The sequence below is a fragment of the Desmodus rotundus genome, chromosome X (assembly GCF_022682495.2).
Source record: "Desmodus rotundus isolate HL8 chromosome X, HLdesRot8A.1, whole genome shotgun sequence".
NCBI lineage: Eukaryota > Metazoa > Chordata > Mammalia > Chiroptera > Phyllostomidae > Desmodus > Desmodus rotundus.
This window is the reverse complement of record NC_071400.1, coordinates 46,269,583-46,288,425: the sequence shown is the minus strand read 5'-3', so window position 1 is coordinate 46,288,425 and position 18,843 is coordinate 46,269,583. Positions and strand designations below refer to the sequence as shown.

The following is an 18,843-nucleotide window of genomic DNA, read 5'->3' as shown; positions in this document are numbered from 1 at the left end:
TAACCAGTCAAGTGAAGAAGACTAAACAGAAAGAAGAGAAATACAAAGATACTAACAAAATGAGTGATGTAGTAATGATGAAAAAAATAATAATACAAATAAACCATAACTTGCAAATTCTCTGGAGTAGCAAACTGAAATTTGTTTCACTGTCTCAGCTGTTGGGATGCCCCCTGTTTGGGTCCAACTTTGGTCTTTTCACAATTCCAGGTTTTATTGTCTCACTTGTGGGAATTAAAAAAAAAAAAGAAAGAAAAAAGAAGGAAGGAAGAAGAGAAATAAAGGGAAAGAAAGAAGGAATAAAACAAGAAAGAAGGAAAGAGAGGAATGAGGTGTTAAAAGAAAAAATAATAATAAAAAAATAAATAATTACTTTAAAAAAAAAGAAAGGAAGAAAGAAAGAAAAAGCATCCTGCTGGCTTCAAACTGGCCAAGCCAGTTTTGCTGGTATTTTTGGCTGCAGCAGGCTCAGGCGGGCTTAGTTTAGCTCTTCTCCATTCGTGATCAGCACTTGTCCAACCTCCAGCCCAGCTCCTTAGCAGCCCCCATCCCACAGGTTAAGGTGCGCACCCTGCTCAGGGCTATGGGTGCGAGCACAAGGTCTTCCGTGGTGCACACTCTCCCTGGTGCCTCGGATGTGGGCTCGGTGCCCCCCACACACCTGCAGGAGCACTGCGCTGCCAGGTGGAGAGGAAGCTGGAGCTGCTGCTGCAGCTGCAGGAGAATTCCTCAAACTGCTTATGAGTGTCTCTTTTTTTTTTCACTTTTTCTTTTTGACAAATTCCTCCTGCTCAATCCTGCTGCTCCATAAAAGAAAGGGCCTGTCCTCTCACACAGCCCACCTCTCCGGCTAGACTTGGGACTGTCTGGGTCAGGGCCCCACACGGCCCAACTCTCAACTCTCCCCAGCCAGCGCTCATGGTCTCCGTGGGTTTACCACCTCGTCCTTATTCCCCTCCCTGAGACTTCAAGCAACCAGGTCTCCTGTAGAATCCAAGCTACCAACATAAGCAGAAAAGCAGAATGTGTGTTGGGGCCAACACCCTCCAGGAAACCCACAAAGAGGACGAGCAAAGGGACTTCCCCATAAGTGCATTGCTAGGACTTAGATAACAAGGACTGACAGGAGAGGAGGTCAGCAAAATAGAGGGAAACTAAGTTTTTTTTTAACTGCGCCTGAGTGTGCCGTGTTGCTAAATTTGGGCCAATCGCTAACCGCAGAGATCAGCTTCTGGATAAGTTGCTTGCTTGCTCTTGCATAAAAACCCTAGTCTGTAAGCGTTAGGCGCGGCTCTCATTTGCAGCTCTACGGAGCACCGTGACTCCGGTCACTTTGGGAGAGTCCGCCCCTGCGCAGGTAAAGCTTGTTTGGCCAATAAACCATCTATAAATCTCTTAAGAGTCTGAGTCCGTCAGTTCCTAGAACGAGAACCTTCGATCTCGCATCTCGCATATAACATTTGGAGGCCCCAGCGGGATCCGTTTAGAGTCAAGGAACTGAAAGGAACCGGGCCCGGGTAAGTTAAAATTGGAGGATCCTCACTACGTATTTGTGGAGGTCTAGACCATTTGGTATGTGAGCTCACTTTGTTTGTGAACGGCTGTTCATTTGGTTGGTAGCTCTGAGGTGAGAGGTGGGACGCCACCGCTTGTATCACCCAGGGGACTTTCCCAGGAGAGGACGCTCTCGGAAAGTCGGAGCGAGGCTCCCAGTGGCGATATCGCATTTGGTTTGGTGTATGAGTGTGACAACCGCGGTATGAACATTGTGTTTGATTGTGTGAGGACAGAGTGTGTGGCTCCACGGGCAGCAGCCTACGGAGCGTGCGTGGGCCCCAACCTGCGGTTCCTTAGTCTGTCATACGGCATAACGGCTGGGAGTTTAACCCGGACTCTACGCGGGCAGCCTTAGCTAAGACAGACCTAAGTCCTCGCGAGAGGAGAGGCCAGGCGGGCAAAGCGAATTGTCATTTCTGTTTGAATTGTCATTTCTGTTTGTGTTGTTTTGTGTGGTTGTCTCAGTTATGTGAAACTAACATGAAAATGGGCCAGCGGGAGTCCACCCCAAACTCCCCGCTTGATTGCGTCTTGAATAACTTTTCTGATTTCCAGCGCCGTGCACGCGGCTACGGGAGCGTGCAGCTCGATCCGGAGTTCCTGCGGAATCTTTGCCAGCTAGAGTGGCCGACTTTTGGTGTCAGGATGGCCTGCAGAGGGGACTTTCTACCTCCCGGTATTGTTTGCAGTTCGAGCCACAGTTTATAGAGCCCCACACCCCGATCAGATAGTTTACATCGATGTGTGGGTAGATATAGCCCCAGACAAGCCAGGCTATATTCAGAAATGTCTAAGAAGGAGTGCCTCCCGCGGGAGGACGGTTCTGTTAGCCGCGGGAAGAGGAAACAAAAGAAATTCCCAGAGCCCTCCGTGCCAAGAGGGCGGAGGGTGCCTAAACTCTACCTCCCCCCCGACTACCAGGGCCTGGGGAGGACATGTTAGACCCCTTGAATGCGCTCCCTCCCTACCCTAGGAGGGAAGTGCCGCATTCTACCCAGCCGGAGGAGGGAGGGACACTCGCGAGCCCTCCTCACACCCGAGGGGGAACTAGAGAAGGGGAAGAGGCTCCAGTAACCCCAGCACCTCCGGCACTTCTGCCACTCCGTGAGGCACCGCCCGGACTGGATGCCCCTGCCGGAGCACCCCCTCGGTTGATATATGTTCCTTTCTCCACTAGTGATCTGTATAATTAGAAACACCAGAATTCCCCATTTTCTGAGAAACCGCAGGAATTAATTTCCCTACTAGAAACTATATTTAGGACTCACCAGCCAACCTAGGATGATTGTCAGACTCTATTTACCTCAGAAGAAAGGGAAAGAATCTATAGGGAGGTTGCAAAGATTGTGTTGGGAGAAGGGAAGGGAACTGCTGCAGCTCGCCAAGAGCTAGAGAGTATTCTCCCTTCACAGCCTCCCAATTGGGACCCCAATACCACGGGTGGAAGGGATGCGCCCCTCCAGTACCGCTGAACCTTATTAAGAGGGCTTAAAGCAGCTTTGGTATCTGCACCTGCACTGGCCTTGCCAAATTTAGGAAAGCCGTTTCAGCTGTTCGTGGCAGAAAACAGAGGCATTGCAAAGGGAGTGCTGACCCAGGCTTTAGGACCCTGGGGAAGGCCCGTGGCCTATTTGTCCAGGATATTGGACCCAGTAGCCTCAGGGTGGCCAGCCTGCTTGCGAGCTCTGGCTGCCACAGCCATGCTAGTGAAAGAGGCCAGAGCTCACTCTGTTCTCGGATGGCAGTAGTTTCCTTGGAGAGGGGCAGCGGTACTCGGGGGCTGCGGTAACCACAGAAATTGAAGTCATTTGGCAGCAAGCCCTGCCAAAAGGAACTTCAGCACAGAGGGCGGAGTTGATAGGGCATTTGCAAGGTCTAATCTTAAGAAAGCTGCAAGATGTCCCTGCCTATCTAGGGACTTTGAGTAGAAGATGCCTGTACTAGTAGTCCTGTCCATCTTTGATAAAACCGCTCCTGTCTGTAGACAGGGTGATATAGGGCTTCTCGGGGGCCTGGTCTCTCATGTCTGGGCGGGAGCCAGTTGCAGTGTCCAGTATCTGTTTCCAGTTGTGAGTTGTGCTGGTGTCTGGGACGGGCAGAAGGGTGGCAGGATTCAAAGCAGTAGTTTGCCTGCTTGTATACTTTGCTCATATTTTTAAAACATTGAGCTATTTGGCCTAAAAAAAAAATCCATTTATAGAAATTCTTTTATGTGAAGATACAATATGTTTGCCATATGTTTTGTTTAGTTCTATTGTGCCATGCAAAACTTCAAAAATATTTATGGAGACAAATATTTTTTTTCTTTAATGATTTTAGGCTTCCTGTCTTGCTTAAAGTTCCCTCTCCTTACAGTGATATTACTAAATTTTAAAAATTTTCCTCCAGCCCTGACTAGTGTAGTAGGAAAGAGATTAAAGGTAAACTGTAGTTAAATCTAGATAGGCAAAAATATGTAGAAAGGTTGTGAAAGTTTTAAACCTGGAGGAAAGGAAACCTCAACTACTTGTTTTCTGGTTTTATAGGAATGTGGTTTCATTTTGCTTCTGTTTCTGATCAGAAACCCCCTGTATCTGAAGACCTAGTTAGGGTCACCTGAAGACCTAGTGAAGGTCGCCTGTAACCGGTTAGAGAGAATGCCTTTGCCACTCGGGACCCAGGAAGGGTCATTTAGGCCTGATATGTGTTTCAGCCTGAGGCAAAGGAGCATGTCTCTGCCAAGAGACCGGACCTGAATGGCATGTCTGCGGAGGCCCCAGTAGACGCACTGGTGCAAGAGGATGCCTCTACCTGTGTACTGTTCTTATAGAACTCTGTCTGTGTTTTGGATTTTGTTCTGTGTCTTCTCTGAAAAGAAAATTGAGGATTCCAGGGATGGTTAAAACTTCACACTCTGTAGGAAAGTGAACAAGGGAAAGTGCAAGATATGTAAATGAAGAAGGTGTATAAAAGGATATCAGAAGGAAAAGGATTTTCTTTGCACTTGGTATTTTTCTCCCTATCTGATCCCTCCAGAATTTGGCATTCTGAAGGAGTAAGTAATGACATAAGGTTTCTCTGCATAAATCCATTAAGACCGGTCATTAATAGTGGTTTGTTAACTGATACTTTGACTGGAATGTCACGCCTGAAGGAGGCATGTCTGGGTTCTGGTTGTCACCAGGAAGCCCTGAGGAACTGGGATTGACTTGTGAAGCTAGCAAAAGCCCACAAGAAGAAGAAGCCTGGTACCTTGGTTAATTGTGCGGTTCATGGCAGTCTTTCCAGGGAAGGAACGAAGGTTGCTTTCCTGAAAGATGGCTAAAAAGGAACCTGTAGGCACAACGGAAGCCTCAAGGATTTAAGTGAAACAACTGGTACAGGCGAAGCCAGGTGGCAGATGTGTGGCTCTGCTTCTGTGCCCTGAGGGGCGGACTGAAAGTCAGTCTAAAGGTTCCCTGAGTGAGTTCCAGCGAGGCAAACTTAAAGATTATAGGTGATCCAGGCTGCTCTTGATGTGTTTATGCAAATAAACAGGCAGAATTAAAAGTTAGACTCAAAGTAGTCACTTTAATAACAATAAGGGTGATCTTAAGGAGAAAAATCATAGTCTAAGGAAAATCACAATGCTCAGAATTAGATATTAGAATCATGCAGCTAACTGTCTTAAAAGTCTGTTTTCATTTGAAAGTTAAAACTGGGTTTGTAATATCATCAAAGATGTTCAATTTATAGGCACGAAGGACCTGTCAAATTGCCATTGTTAGATGTCGTTGCAGCAAGGGCCTTGCAACTGAATGTCTTCCCAAAAGACAGTCTCACCAGCATAGAGACTGGCTTAGGAGTAGTTGTGTAAATTAACCTGTGTGTTCCTCCTTCTGTTTTCATAGGGCGTGGGACTATGGCCTCATTACCTGAGCGATTGGTTGCAGTATAGGCCTCACTTAAAGAGCCCACCTTCATCATCTCCCCCTAAGGCTCAACTAGTTTAGTTAAACTAGGTAGTTTGGTTAGTGCAGGGTTCGGGCGGTCTGTAGACTTCACTTCAGAGCTTGTCTTCCCTTTTCTGTCCTAATAGCCAAAACAGAAAGGGCCCAGAGATCTGAAAGGAGGGAAATCCTGATATATTCCCCTCAGCCCGAGCGAAGTGTAGTGAGCCACAGGGTTTTGGATAGGTGTAGCATGTCTCATACACCTTCCTCCAGATGAGCCATTCTTTACCTAGGTGCCTGCCTTTGTTATTCAGTAATTATGATTTAATTGTGCCTTCCAACTCTCTTGCCAAGTCTGTTTTCACCTCCAGAATACGACGAGGATGTCAACTGTCCAGTAAGGCCAGCCTTTGGACACCGAGCCTGCAACTTCGCAGTGACAGCCAACTGACTTGGATTCTGTAAAGTCCTTCCCCTTACAGGAAAGGACTCCCTCCGTGCTGCACCCCCTTCCAGGGCACCCCTGACCCAAGGTTAGGTAGGACAACGTCCATGTCCAGCCGGAAGCAGTTACAAGAAGATGAGACCTTCGTCCATTGTCCTTTATATAATTATAAAGGGGTTATATATCTGAAAGGAAGGATTGAAGCAGGGTGCAGCCAAGAGGAGGGCCCCAAGAAGGGATTTGTAATAGGATCCAGAACTCAAGGTGTACCATTGTTTGCCACCAATTTCTTATCCAGAGTTTTGTGTAACTGGGTACATAATTCCCCAAGTATATCTATGCAGGAAACCCAGATTTTGTTCTCCCCTCCAGGACTAGGGAGAAGAGAGTTCCGCTTATACCCATAGTAGCCACTGTGAGGATCTTAGGGTCCACTGCACTCAGTGCTGCAGCCCTCATTCAGGGAGAATTAGAGTTGAGACAGCTTTTGCAGATTTTCTCTAAGGACATATCTCTGCTGCAAGATCAAGTAGCTTATTTAGAAAGACAGGTAGATTCATTGGCAGAGGTAGCTCTCCAAAATCGGAGAGGATTAGATTTATTGTTCTTAAGGAAAGAAGGATTATGCGCAGCATTAGGAGAAACTTGTTGCTTTTATGCTAATCATCCAGGGATAATTAGAGATAGTATTAAGGTCTTAACCCAGAGACTGAAAGAACAAGAAAAGCCTCTGCAGCTCAAATTCTACAAAAAGTAGGACTGGTACTAACTTTATATTCATGTTTATTTAGGGTAGAGGGGCTAGAGTATCAAGGATGGGTATTGATTCGAACTGCTGATGGAACTGTAGTGGCCAAGAACGCTAGTTGGGGTACACACCCTGAAAGGGATACTGCCTTAACCACAGATCTTTCCAAGTTGTTTGATGATAAACTCTGTGACAAAGGGAACTTGCACGCAAGAAATCCAAATAAGCCTGGCCCACTCGAGGGGGTATCCAGTGGGTTAGGAAATGTATGTGAAAATGATAGAGAGCGAGACCTAAATAGAGACTTGTTCTATACCCAGCATTATAGATGCCCAGAAACCCCTCCGGGAAAGCGTCGAGCTTGTGGGTCCATAGCTGATTACTTTTGTAAGGCATGGGGTTGTGAGACTCTGGCCCTAGGCTGGACCCCCGGTGCCGGCTCTGATCCGCACATAAGAGTGTACAGAGACCAAAGGAGGAAACCCCAACAAGGTAGCGATCCAGAATGCGCCAGAAACAATTGCAACCCAACCATAGTGACAGTTCTCAACCCAAGAGATCCAGAGTGGCTTAAAGGCCGCACATGGGGACTCAAGCTCTATGTATCAGGAGCAGACCCAGGGACGTTCTTCACAGTACGGAGGTTGCCAACTCAGGGCCTCCCAATGTTACGAGGAAGAGGGGAAGGAGGAGGCCTGTCGAGCCTGAGACCACCTAGCCCTCCACTCACAGCCACACCGACCACTGCCGGTAAAGCCCCCACTCCCGGCAATTATCCCTCCCCTACTCCAGGCGATTATCCCTCGAATGGGACCGGAGCAGGGGAAAGGCCGTCACTGGGGAGCCCTATAGAAGGGGAATTGCAACCCTCATTCCAGGAAGTCGGCATATCCCTAGACAAACCCCACCACCAAGGGGGCCACGTTCTAGAGCTCTTAGAAAAGAGCTTCACCTTCTTCAATAGTACCCAGCCAGACTTCACTGAATCCTGCTGGCTGTGTCTAAGTCCTAGGCCCCCCTACTATGTTGGGGTAGGGGTTAATGCCACCCGGCAAGGAGATTTAGCCCCGACCTCAGTAAACCTCACAGGACCTCCGAGCAGTCAAGAGAAAAGCAAGGTAGCCGAGTGCCTCTCCGGAGGAACAATCACTCTTGCAGAGTTCTATAGGAAAGGAACTTGTTATTTGTTAGGTAATTACTCCCTGCAGGGATCAAATTTCAGCAGCTACTGCTTGACAGAGGAAATAGTGCTATCTCCCCCCCACCAGCTCACTGTGACAAAAGCCCCTGAAGGGGTATGGTTCATCTGTACCGAGGGTATCTTTAAGTGTATAGTCCCCACTAGCAGCCCTGAGCTGTGTGTTAGTGCCTACATTATTCCCCAAGTGTACCTATATGGAGGACATCCTGATTTCCTGCCAAGTATCACAGGGCCAGAACTCAGGCGGGCCAAGAGGGCGCCCTTACTCATTCCCATAATAGCCACACTGGGGGTGGTAGGGGCGGTAGGGCTAGGAGCAGGAGCGCTAGTACATGGAGATGCAAGCCTGAGACAACTATCTCTAGACTTTGCTAAAGAAGTCTCCCTCCTCCAGGATCAAGTCGCCTATCTTGAGAAGCAAGTAGATTCTCTAGCTGAAGTCGCCCTCCAAAATAGAAGGGGGCTCGACTTGCTTTTCCTCCAGCAGGGAGGACTGTGTGCAGCACTTGGTGAGGAATGCTGTCTTTATGCCAACCATTCAGGTATTATCAGAGAGAATATCAAGGTCCTCACCAAGAGACTTAAAGATAGAGAAAAAGAGGGTGAAAGTGCCAATTGGTATGCATCTCTGTTTAAGACCTCACCCTGGCTGACCACCCTATTATCGGCAGTAACAGGGCCCCTGCTGATAATCCTAGTAGCTCTCATCCTAGGACCTATAATCTTAAATAAGCTCTTAGCATTTATCAGGGAGCGTATAGCTACAGTTAAGTTAATGGTTCTTTCTCAGCCTTATACCGCCCTTCCACTCGAAGACAACGAGGTTAGATCAAAGATTTGACTCAATCTTCCAACAGGAGTGGGGAATGTAGAATCCAAGCTACCAACATAAGCAGAAAAGCAGAATGTGTGTTGGGGCCAACACCCTCCAGGAAACCCACAAAGAGGACGAGCAAAGGGACTTCCCCATAAGTGCATTGCTAGGACTTAGATAACAAGGACTGACAGGAGAGGAGGTCAGCAAAATAGAGGGAAACTAAGTTTTTTTTTAACTGCGCCTGAGTGTGCCGTGTTGCTAAATTTGGGCCAATCGCTAACCGCAGAGATCAGCTTCTGGATAAGTTGCTTGCTTGCTCTTGCATAAAAACCCTAGTCTGTAAGCGTTAGGCGCGGCTCTCATTTGCAGCTCTACGGAGCACCGTGACTCCGGTCACTTTGGGAGAGTCCGCCCCTGCGCAGGTAAAGCTTGTTTGGCCAATAAACCATCTATAAATCTCTTAAGAGTCTGAGTCCGTCAGTTCCTAGAACGAGAACCTTCGATCTCGCATCTCGCATATAACATCTCCATGGTGCTGCTCAAGCCTTGTTTGGCAGGGGAGGGAGCCATTAACTCGGCTCTGTCCCAGGAGTCCAGCTGCAGGCCCAGCGGGCACGGGCCTGGGGCTCTAGTTGCCCTGTTCCCCGTGCTGGTCCCAGGGACCTTTTTGTCCTGAAGCAATCCTCTTACCATCTGTTTCTTCAGTGTCCTCTATATTTTTTGGTCTCCTATCTTGATATATGCTGGGGTACTGTTGGCTATTCGCTTTGTTCCTCAGTAGATGGGCTAGGTGTTTCACCCAGGTCTGGGTGGAAGTGAACTGTGCTCTCACCTATCTTGCCGCCATCTTCCTCTCTCAAATGCTTTTCTTTTCATTAAACACAAATCACTTTGTCAGTCATTTATGCCTCAGTGGGAAGGAGTTTCAAATTCTTCCTTAGGAATAAATTTTAATTTCACAGCAGGACACTGGATCTTGAGGGAGGGAAAAAAGGAAAGAAGGGCCTTACAATGAAAACGCAGCTTCCTATCAGTTTCACAGTCCTACCTAGTTTGAGGCAAGTGCTTTTCAGATTCTTAGATGCTATTTCCACACATCTGTACTACTTTATTTGCAGACCCTTTTCTGGTTCTGTCACCCCAGTTATGTGGGGCTAGGGCTGGGGCTGGGACTGTGTGTCTGTGTGGTCTGATCTAATATCTTAAAATGTATACTAACCTAAACCCACTGTAGTCAGTAGAATGCAGCTAGCTTGGGCCGCAGTTGTGAACCTGCAATTTCTGGCCTTAAGCACAAGTCCCAGTTCATTCTCTTGAGGTTTAGACCCTGATGTACATATGTAAAATCCTGAGCAGATGGAGGCAGGAGAACTTGTTGGAAAGACTTGGAGGAGTCCCTTCTGCCTTCTCTGGGCCTATTTGCCAAAATAAATGACATATATCAGGGTAAGGCATTGGTCCAAGTCCATTGAAATTCTGCTAGCAACCCAAACAGTGATGGTGTTTTAGATTGTTTCCATGCAATGATCAGAGTTAGGAAGGGAGAAATGATGTGTGAACTTCTGGCTTCTGTAGCCTACTGATGGGGACAGTCCAGGGGCGGATCCAGAGTTGGGGGGGCTAGGCTTAAGGAACCCCTAGGACATCTGCCACTGGCAAACAGGGAAAGAGCCACATACTGGCAGCAGGAGGTATAGCTGGAGCCCCACGCTGTTCCTTAGTAGCTATGTGACCTAAACAAGTCCTTTCTCTTCTCTTAGCTTATTTTTTTCTTCTCATGTATAAAATAGAGACTGGATGGAATGGTCTCCAAGGGCCATTCCCGCTTGAGTAGTCTGTGACTTCTGTGACACTGGTTTGATTTCTGTTTCTCTGTAGTGAGGCCCACCCACCCACTTGATTATGTGTAGCCACTATGTTCTCACACTGATCTCTGCTGTCCATTGTGAGAAGTGACACTGATAGCTTCTTTGGAGGAACACCCCCCAAAAAAGCAGTTTATCACTGATTCATTATTAAGTTTCAGTAGTATATTGGGCACTGCAACAGAAACCCTGTGTGTTGGAGATGAGGAAAAAATACAGCTATAAGCACAGAGTATGTACATCTAGAGATGGATGACAAAGCAGCACACAAAAGACAGGTCTCTTACTTATTTTTGCCATCTTCATTTGTTTGCAGTGCTCTGTACCACTGAATGAAAGGACCTCAGTGTGAAGGCTCTTTGTCTTATATCTTATGACTGCCCATTCCAGAAGGGCCAGAAACCACATTGAGGAGGCAGTTCTGAACAGTGACTCAGAGGCCTCAAGACATGCCACAGGCCCTTCTTCTGGCTCTCAGGTCAGTCTGAGAGGTTTCTAGTTGGGGCCAGTCCAGAACTGCACGTTATTTTGAAGGGTGCCATTTCAAATGCTTTTTTTGGAAAAAGAATTAGAATTCAAAGAATCCATGAGTTCTTCTTCTTTTTTTTTTTTTTTTTGAGTTGGAACACAATTTTGTTAAATGTACAGACGTCAGTAAAAATAACAAATTTCAATATGTTAATTTTTTCACTTTTTTAATTTTATTTTTTTTTCATTTTTAAATTTTATTGTTGTTCAAGTACAGTTGTCTGCCTTTTCCCCTGAGTTCTTCAAGGGACTTTCTTTAAGTTGTCTTGCTGGAACAGAGGAGTCAGCTGTACAACTGTGGCAAATTCAGCATGGCCACCCAGCCAAGACAAAGGGAGTGGGCTGTGGAACCCTGCCTTTTTTGATGGAATCAGATTTCCTGTTAAGTCCAGCCCTAGAATTGCCTCACTCCTAAGTCTCCTTGCTTATTTTTGCTGCTCCTGCACTCACACAGACAAGAAACCAGAGCTGGAGTGTGCCAGCCCATGTTCCCCTGCCAGGCACAGCACAGGCTCTAGTGATGTGAGCTAGATGGTAATTGGGCCTACTACAATCTGCTCTCTCAATAGCTGTTCAATGGCTTATCATGCTGTCCACCTCTCCTCCTTGATTCAGGAAAGCTTCGAGCAGGGCTCTGATTTGGGTCAAGCATTCAGTGCCCTGAGTACATCCTCTCTGCTAGTAATAACATGGCTTTGGCAAGCCTGGCCTGCCCTCCATCCTCCCACCAAACAGTCTCCTCTTCTCCTAACAGCTGGTTCTTATCTGTCTCCCTTGTTCCAGCTTCAGGCAGGTTGCCCTGGCCTCATGCTGACATACATACATGTTCTCATTGATGAGTTTCAGCCCTGTAACACACTGCCTTTCTTTCATCCTTCCCTGTCACCAAACTTCTAAGGGTTCTTTATTTCCTACCACATTAATTCTTCAACTTCCCTGCCTTGCTTTTTAGGCCCACTTCAGTTGGGCCCCACTCAGCCTTTCCAGTGTGGTCCATGACACCCCCACCCCAGCCATGGGCAGAAGATAAGCATTCCACAAATTCTCCATGACCACCCTTCCTTTGTGTTCTTATGCCACTTATGCTCTGTTCTGGACTTGTACTGTTTGCTACAATTTTTTGTACATTAGTTTTAAAGCAAGGCCCATGTTTTAGACTTCTTTGTTAATTCTCAACAGCACCCCCACACAATTTTTATTTTATTTTTTAAAGATTTTACTTATTTATTTTTAGAAAGAGGGGAAAGGATGAAAAAAGAGAGGGAGAGAAACATCAATGTGAGAGAAAAGCGTCAATTGGTTGCTTCTTGCACATACCGCAACTGGTGACCTAGCCCACAACCCAGGCATGTGCCCTGACTGGGAATCAAACCTGCGTGCGACCTTTTGCTTTGCAGGATGATACTCAACCCATTGAGTCATACCAGTCAGTGACCTGCACTATTTTTTTAAGGGTTTTTTTTGTCTGTTTGTTTAGTTTCACGTATGTATGTACAAGGGGAAACCCCTCCCAAAAATGATTTTTTAATGAAAAATTGTGTATTTATTCTTACATGTTTAAACTTTAGTCACCTTCAATGTACTCTCCATTTCATGCAACACACTTATTGAGACATTTATTCCACTGCTCAAAACAGCTTTTGGCTTCTGCAGGTAGACTTTGCTTGTTTGGCCACCCGTCCTAGGCTGGTTCAGGACCCAGGCTCACAGCGTTGCCTCCAGCCTGGGAGTTTTGGCGACGTTTTCCCGGCACTGAGCTCGAGAAACCAGACTCCTCACGGGGGAGGAAGGCAGGAGTCACCTAAGGTGACATTCTGAGAGAGACCAAAGTGGCAGCCCCAGACGCAAGTGTTTGCTTGTGTTAGTCTTCAACCACTGAAGAAGGAGCTTGGTGCTTGGGTATCAGAAACATGAATTATGCACGGTTCCTCACCATGAGGAGTACAGCAAGAAGGCCTTCTCCCATCACAATCTTCAGTGAAATAATGCTGAGGTCACCAAAATCACTCATCTCCTTGGCTACTGGATCACCAAATCCCAATGTGTTTCCTTCTAAGACTGCTGTTATCACCATGGACGGTGGAAAGGTCATCCAATTTGAAGAAGAGATAATGAATAAAGCACTTCAGTATTCTCAAAGTGCTGGAATCCCAGAGCTGTTGTCCTGGCTAAAACAGTTACAAATAAAACTGCACAATCCTCCCACCCTCCATCGTCCATCCAGACAAGAAGAAATGGATATGTGTGTCACAACCAGCAGCCAAGATGGTCTTTGTAAGGTGTTTGAAATGCTCATTAATAGTGGAGATAATGTCCTCCTAAATGAACCTGCTTATTCAGGAACACTTGAAGCTCTACAACCACTCAGCTGCAACATTATTGATGTTCTCAGTGATGAATATGGGATTATTCCAGAGTTCCTCCAAGAAATACTTTCCAAATGGAGACCAGAAGACTCAAAGAACCCCAAGAAAAACACCCCCACATTTCTTTATACTGTCCCAAATAGCAACAACCCTACTGGAAACTCACTAACAAGTAACTGCAAAAAGGAAATCTATTAGCTCGCAAGAAAATATGATTTCCTCATAATAGAAGATGATCAGTACTATTTTCTCCAGTTCAAAAAGCCCTGGACAGTGTCATTTCTTTCCATGGACATTGATGGGCATGTCATCAGATCTAACTCTTTTTCAAAAGTCTTGTCTGCTGGGTTGAGAATAGGGTTTATAACTGGTCCAAAACCCCTGATAGAGAGAGTTGTTTTACACACACAAGTCTCAACATTGCACACCAGCACTTTTACACAGTTTATGGTATCCCAGCTTCTTCACCGATGGGGAGAAGAGGGCTTCCTGGCTCACGTAGACAGGGTTACTGATTACTATAGGAAGCAGAAGGATGCAATATTGACAACTGCAGATAAGGGGTTAAGTGGTTTGGCAGAGTGGCATGTTCCTACTGCTGGAATGTTTGTATGGATTAAAATTAGGGGCATTTATGACGCAAAAAAACTGATTGAAGAAAAAGCCATTAAGAAAGAGATACTAATGGAAATGCTGGAAATGCTTTCTACGTTGATCGCTAAGCTCCTAGCCCTTACTTCAGAGCATCCTTCTCTTTGGCTTCTCCAGAACAAATCGATATGGCCTTCCAAAGATTAGCACAACTTATAAAAGAATCTTTATGAAGACATCAGACTCTTCATCATTCTCATGGATTTTTTAGATAAATTATTCCTGTGTTTTAGCAGCAAGAAATGATTGTTGGTGTTAGACTTACTGATTGGGTTGCATCAAACATGTCATATCTGTACTAATGGAACTAGACAACTTTTAAAGTGCCCTTAAATCCACCAGATTGCCAAAACATATTTATAATCCACATACCTTTTAATAAACTTTCAACCTGCAAAAAAATATTTTTATTGTACATTTTATTGTAAAGAACTTTGAAATTGTTCTATAATTTCCCATAAATTTTCTATGAAACTAACAGTTATAGGAAATTATTTTGAAAATGTGAGAAAATAAGTCCAAAATGGTATACAATGTAAACTTTTTCTATTTTTTAAGAAAATTTAATGAAAACTTGTTGCAAAAATTATTAGAATTTGACCATCATAAATGATTTCAGTAAGAGTACCACAGATATTATGTTATGCCATAAAAATCCATTTAAAATAATATTCTAAAATTAAACATAAAAAAAACCCCAGCGTTTGAACTCATCAATTTTGATGCCTTTTTAGTGTTTCTGCATTTTTTGTTTCACCTCTTCCACACAGGCAAAACGTTTCCCTTTCAGGACTTTTTTTCATCCAGGAAAACAAAAAAAAAGTCACTTGGGTCAAGATTGGGTGAACAGGGAGGGTGGGGAACAAGGCTCATGCAATTTTTTGATCAAAAACTGCTGAACACTCAGCACAGTGTGGGCAAGTGCACTCATAAAATAACCCATCATGAAATGGGCAAATGCACTGAAAAAGTCTTCAGAAAAATTCACTGAAGCTGAACACAGCCTCTCACAACAATTCTAGCTGGTAGACTGATACATATGGGTTCCTAGAACACTCACCTAGTGGGGGAAGCCTGTACTACAAGGGCCCTGACCTCCAGAAGATAATTCCAGTTTTCTTCAAGGTCTGTCTGGAAAATGTCCAGCCATTTCTAATATAATGAGAATGGTTTGTGCAACATCAATGTAACCTGGCAGCCAAGGAGAGTGGACTGGAATGTGCATGTGTGAACAATGACAACTTCACTGTACTAGTCAGTGGGGGCAGTAGATGCCGTTCAGTGAGCATATGTACTGTGAGGTCATTGCATTCAAAATGACTGAGCGAGTAGAGCAATGAATCTGCATCGAATTTTACGTTAAGCTTGAACATTCCTCTATGGAAACTATCGGGATGATTCAGAAGGCTGCAGCTATGGGTAACTGGTCTTTGGCAGCTTCATCACAACAGCGTGTCTGCTCATGCATCACGTCTCCTGCAGAGTTCTTTTGGCAAAACATCAAATTACTCAGGTGACTCCACCCCCCTATATCCCAGATTTGGCACCCTGTGACTTCTGGGTTTTCCCAAAACAAAAATCACCTTGGAAAAGGAAGAGATTTCAGACCATCAATGAGATTCAGGAAAATATGACAGGGCAGCTAATGGCGATTGGGAGAAATATGTGAGGTCCCAAGGTGCCTACTTTGAAGGGGACTGAGGTGTCATTGTCCTATGTACAATGTTTCTTGTATCTTGTATCTTCTCCAGTAAATGCCTCTATTTTTCATATTACATGGCTGGATACCTTCTTGACAGACCTTGTATGTATGTATTTATGTATGTATGTGTGTGTGTGTAAAAATTCACAAGAGTAATAAATAAAAGAAGTATTATAAACAAAAGTCCAACAACAGAAGGTAAGAGCACAAAAAGTGAAAGCTCAACTTCCATCCCATCATTCCCAGAAATAAGCCCATTAAACAGTCTGCAGCCTAGCATCCTTTGTAGGCTGCGAGCATGCTGGGTATCAGGGAAGGTAGAGTGGTAGGTGGAATCCCCAGAGACTTGCATCTCCATAGGAAGAGCATCTTTCACTTTTTTACAAGACTTCTAAATCTTCATGGGCCTGATTGATGCTGGAAATTGTAATGCAAAAACCCTATACAGCTGGTGGCCACTTGCATCTCCAGTACATGACTCTAGCCACCACATAATGCATCCGTCCTATTTTCAGCCTTCTAAAAAGTAAAACTTGAAGGTGAATATTAAAGGGAATGTTTAATGGGTTTTTATCAGAGTTTTTCACAGATCTTTAGGAAATTTCAGGAAGTAAAGGGGCAGAGAGGTAGAGATGGGAAACATTTATGAAAATTGGCTCTCTACCTGGTATGGTGTTGTGTTCTCTGAAAGGTAATGAACATTACTAATGGTTTTCATTTTCTGCCAAGAAAATTCTGTCCCAGCTGGTGTTTGTTCTAAATGATAGACTAACCCACATGTGTGGCACCCACTGGGGTTAATTCTCTCGCTAGGTCAGCTTTAAAATGTCAGCTTGAACTCTCAGAATTAATTGCTACAGACATTTTATAACCAGGGCATTCAAAATCCTCAGGCTGCTCCCTCTCGCTATCATAATTGATACTTAATAGATATTCTCAGGCTCCTTAGATTTTACACCTTCAACACTGTGCAGTTGGCAGAAGTAAAGGGAAGGAAAGAGATAGGGAGGGAGAAAATAAACCATTTGTGTGTATGTGTGTGTGTGTGTCTTCCCTGTGAGCATCTGTTTCCAGTTGCAGTGATGGGGTCCTAAGGTCTGCCAAACAAAGATGAGCTCTTACATATTGGCCAGCCCATGAGTTTCTCGGTTCTCTCCTCTCTGGACCCCAGAGACAGTGTTCTTTAGGTACAGTCATTTCTGGACTTCACAGCAAGCATGCGGTTGGCCATTTGGACATGAGTTATACAATGTCATGATGCTTTCCAGCATTCTGTTATTTAACTATTTTGTCAGTCTGATGGATGAGCTCCCATTAACTAGGAATAGGACAATATTATATAGCCTGAAAAGCTAGCTAATCTACTAAGAAGTACAAAGTTGAAGGATCTTGGTGTACATGAATCTTATTAAATGTGCTTATAAAATACATTCTATCCACGAAAGTTTAGCAGCCCCTAAAATAGTCTTTTGTGATTTGTGTATGGAACTTTGGCATGCTTGACAGCTCTCTAAGTCAAAATCACTTAGTGAAAGGGTGACAGTGTTCACTGTGCATGGGAAAATGAGAAGAGTTGATGTTAAGTCTTCTGTTAATTAATTGTAATCTTTTTCTCCATCTTAGGGGCAACCAGGACAAATTGGAATTCAAGGTCCAACAGGTCCTCAAGGATTTGCTGGCCCTAGTGGTTTATCAGGGTTAAAAGGAGAAAGGGGTTCACCAGGCCCTCTGGGACTATATGGACCAAAAAGAGATAAGGTAAGACAACCAAACCTTGATTTTGTTTTGACTCATGGGTCACAAGTATGAAGGTGAAAGGTTCTAAATCTTATGGAAATAACACTAACCCTGACAACTGTGGTGTAGGGCTACATATTTTAACAAGGGACAAGCTTAATGGTATGCTACTAATGGATCAGCCCATTTCTGGAGAGACTCCTATGGCAAGCAAACCATAAAGTGCAAGTATTAGCTACTTGCTAGACAAGTAGGCACACCATTCTGGAAAGTCCTGTGGGTTTGAACTGGACATGAGTCAGAAGTCAGGAAAACAAGGCAAGGTGGCTGGGAAGCAAAGGCTCAGAATGCTTAGAAGAAATGTAGGCCACAAATATAGGGGAAAAGATGCAAGAAAGGAGATTTGTCATGTCATGGTGGCTGATTGACTGAGTTTGGCAGCTCAGTTTATGTTCCCTGCTGATTTTAGTCACCTCTTCTTTGCCCCACTGGTGAAGGAGGGGTTCCCACCCTAGGGTTCTGGGGACGGCCAAAGTTATGACACATGACATTGAACAGAAGACATGGACACCAGGTTTATTAGTCACATACACTCCCAGTGCAGGGGAGGAGAACACCACACTGTGTAGGGCCACACAGGGGCTGTACTTGGGATCAGAATAAACCAGAAGAAGCTATAGGAGGCAGACTTTGTAGTGTCAAGGAGGTGAGATGCCCCTTGGTTCCTGAGAGAGAATGTTATTGGATTGTTTGGATAATTCAGTGGGCTAGCAAAGAACTGAAACCCACTACTTAGGGGTAGGCAGGACTGCATCTGATCTGTTTGATTGGGAGGGCCATTGGCCTAGGAGACCTTATCTGCAGGAGCAGAGTGGAAAGGGGGACTTGTAGTTAGACCATTTAAGGACCTCCTGGTTTGCCCAGAGGTCAAGGCAGCATATAATATTGAGCCTTAATTTTAGGTCTTACAAAATTGCCTAAGACAAGAACTGGCCTCATAACACACACTTGTCTGAGACCTTAGGTAGAGACAAGTGATTACTTCAAAGTGGAGTAGGGAACAAGATGATGCAATGTAGAAAAGAAGGTACAAAATGCTTCTTAACAACTTAGGTAATGAATCACATGAACAAACTCATTGAGTCAAACGAAGATCAATTGCATTATCTCTTACATTCCTCTTCCTACTCTTTTTTTAGGGTCCCATGGGAGTTCCTGGCTTTCTTGGCATTAATGGGATTCTGGTGAGTGTGTTTTAAAATATTTTAAAATATCACCATTAAGTTCTGCCTCACAGCTCAAGCATGTTGGCCTT

General features: G+C 44.9%; 2 protein-coding genes and 1 pseudogene across 4 annotated transcripts in view; all 3 read left to right on the top strand.

Annotated features, from left to right (window-relative positions):
- Positions 1-991: 991 nt before the first annotated feature.
- On the top strand, positions 992-9,143 carry LOC128779976 (endogenous retrovirus group S71 member 1 Env polyprotein). Of its 3 annotated transcripts, XM_053917295.2 has the most exons (3): positions 992-1,517; positions 2,113-2,233; positions 5,840-9,143. In XM_053917295.2, the coding sequence occupies exon 3, from the start codon at positions 7,327-7,329 to the stop codon at positions 8,701-8,703; it is 1,377 nt and encodes a 458-aa protein (XP_053773270.1). In that variant the 5' UTR covers positions 992-1,517; positions 2,113-2,233; positions 5,840-7,326; the 3' UTR covers positions 8,704-9,143. The 3 variants fall into 3 exon arrangements, with proteins under 3 accessions (XP_053773270.1, XP_053773271.1, XP_053773268.1); XM_053917296.2 differs by lacking the exon at positions 2,113-2,233; XM_053917293.2 differs by having other exon boundaries at positions 992-2,233.
- Positions 9,144-12,909: 3,766 nt separating this feature from the next.
- On the top strand, positions 12,910-14,431 carry LOC112296888 (kynurenine/alpha-aminoadipate aminotransferase, mitochondrial pseudogene; annotated as a pseudogene).
- Positions 14,432-16,089: 1,658 nt separating this feature from the next.
- The window catches only part of COL4A6 (collagen type IV alpha 6 chain), a 105,737-nt gene continuing 102,983 nt past the window's right edge, over positions 16,090-18,843 (top strand). Inside the window, 3 exon segments of the mRNA XM_024551637.3 lie at positions 16,090-16,116; positions 17,415-17,549; positions 18,728-18,772. Of these exon segments, the coding sequence (XP_024407405.2) occupies positions 16,090-16,116; positions 17,415-17,549; positions 18,728-18,772 (207 nt within the window).

Coding starts and splice junctions, on each gene's coding strand:
- LOC128779976 (XM_053917296.2), top strand. CDS start 7,327: ATGTTACGAGGAAGAGGGGAAGGAGGAGGCCTGTCGAGCCTGAGACCA.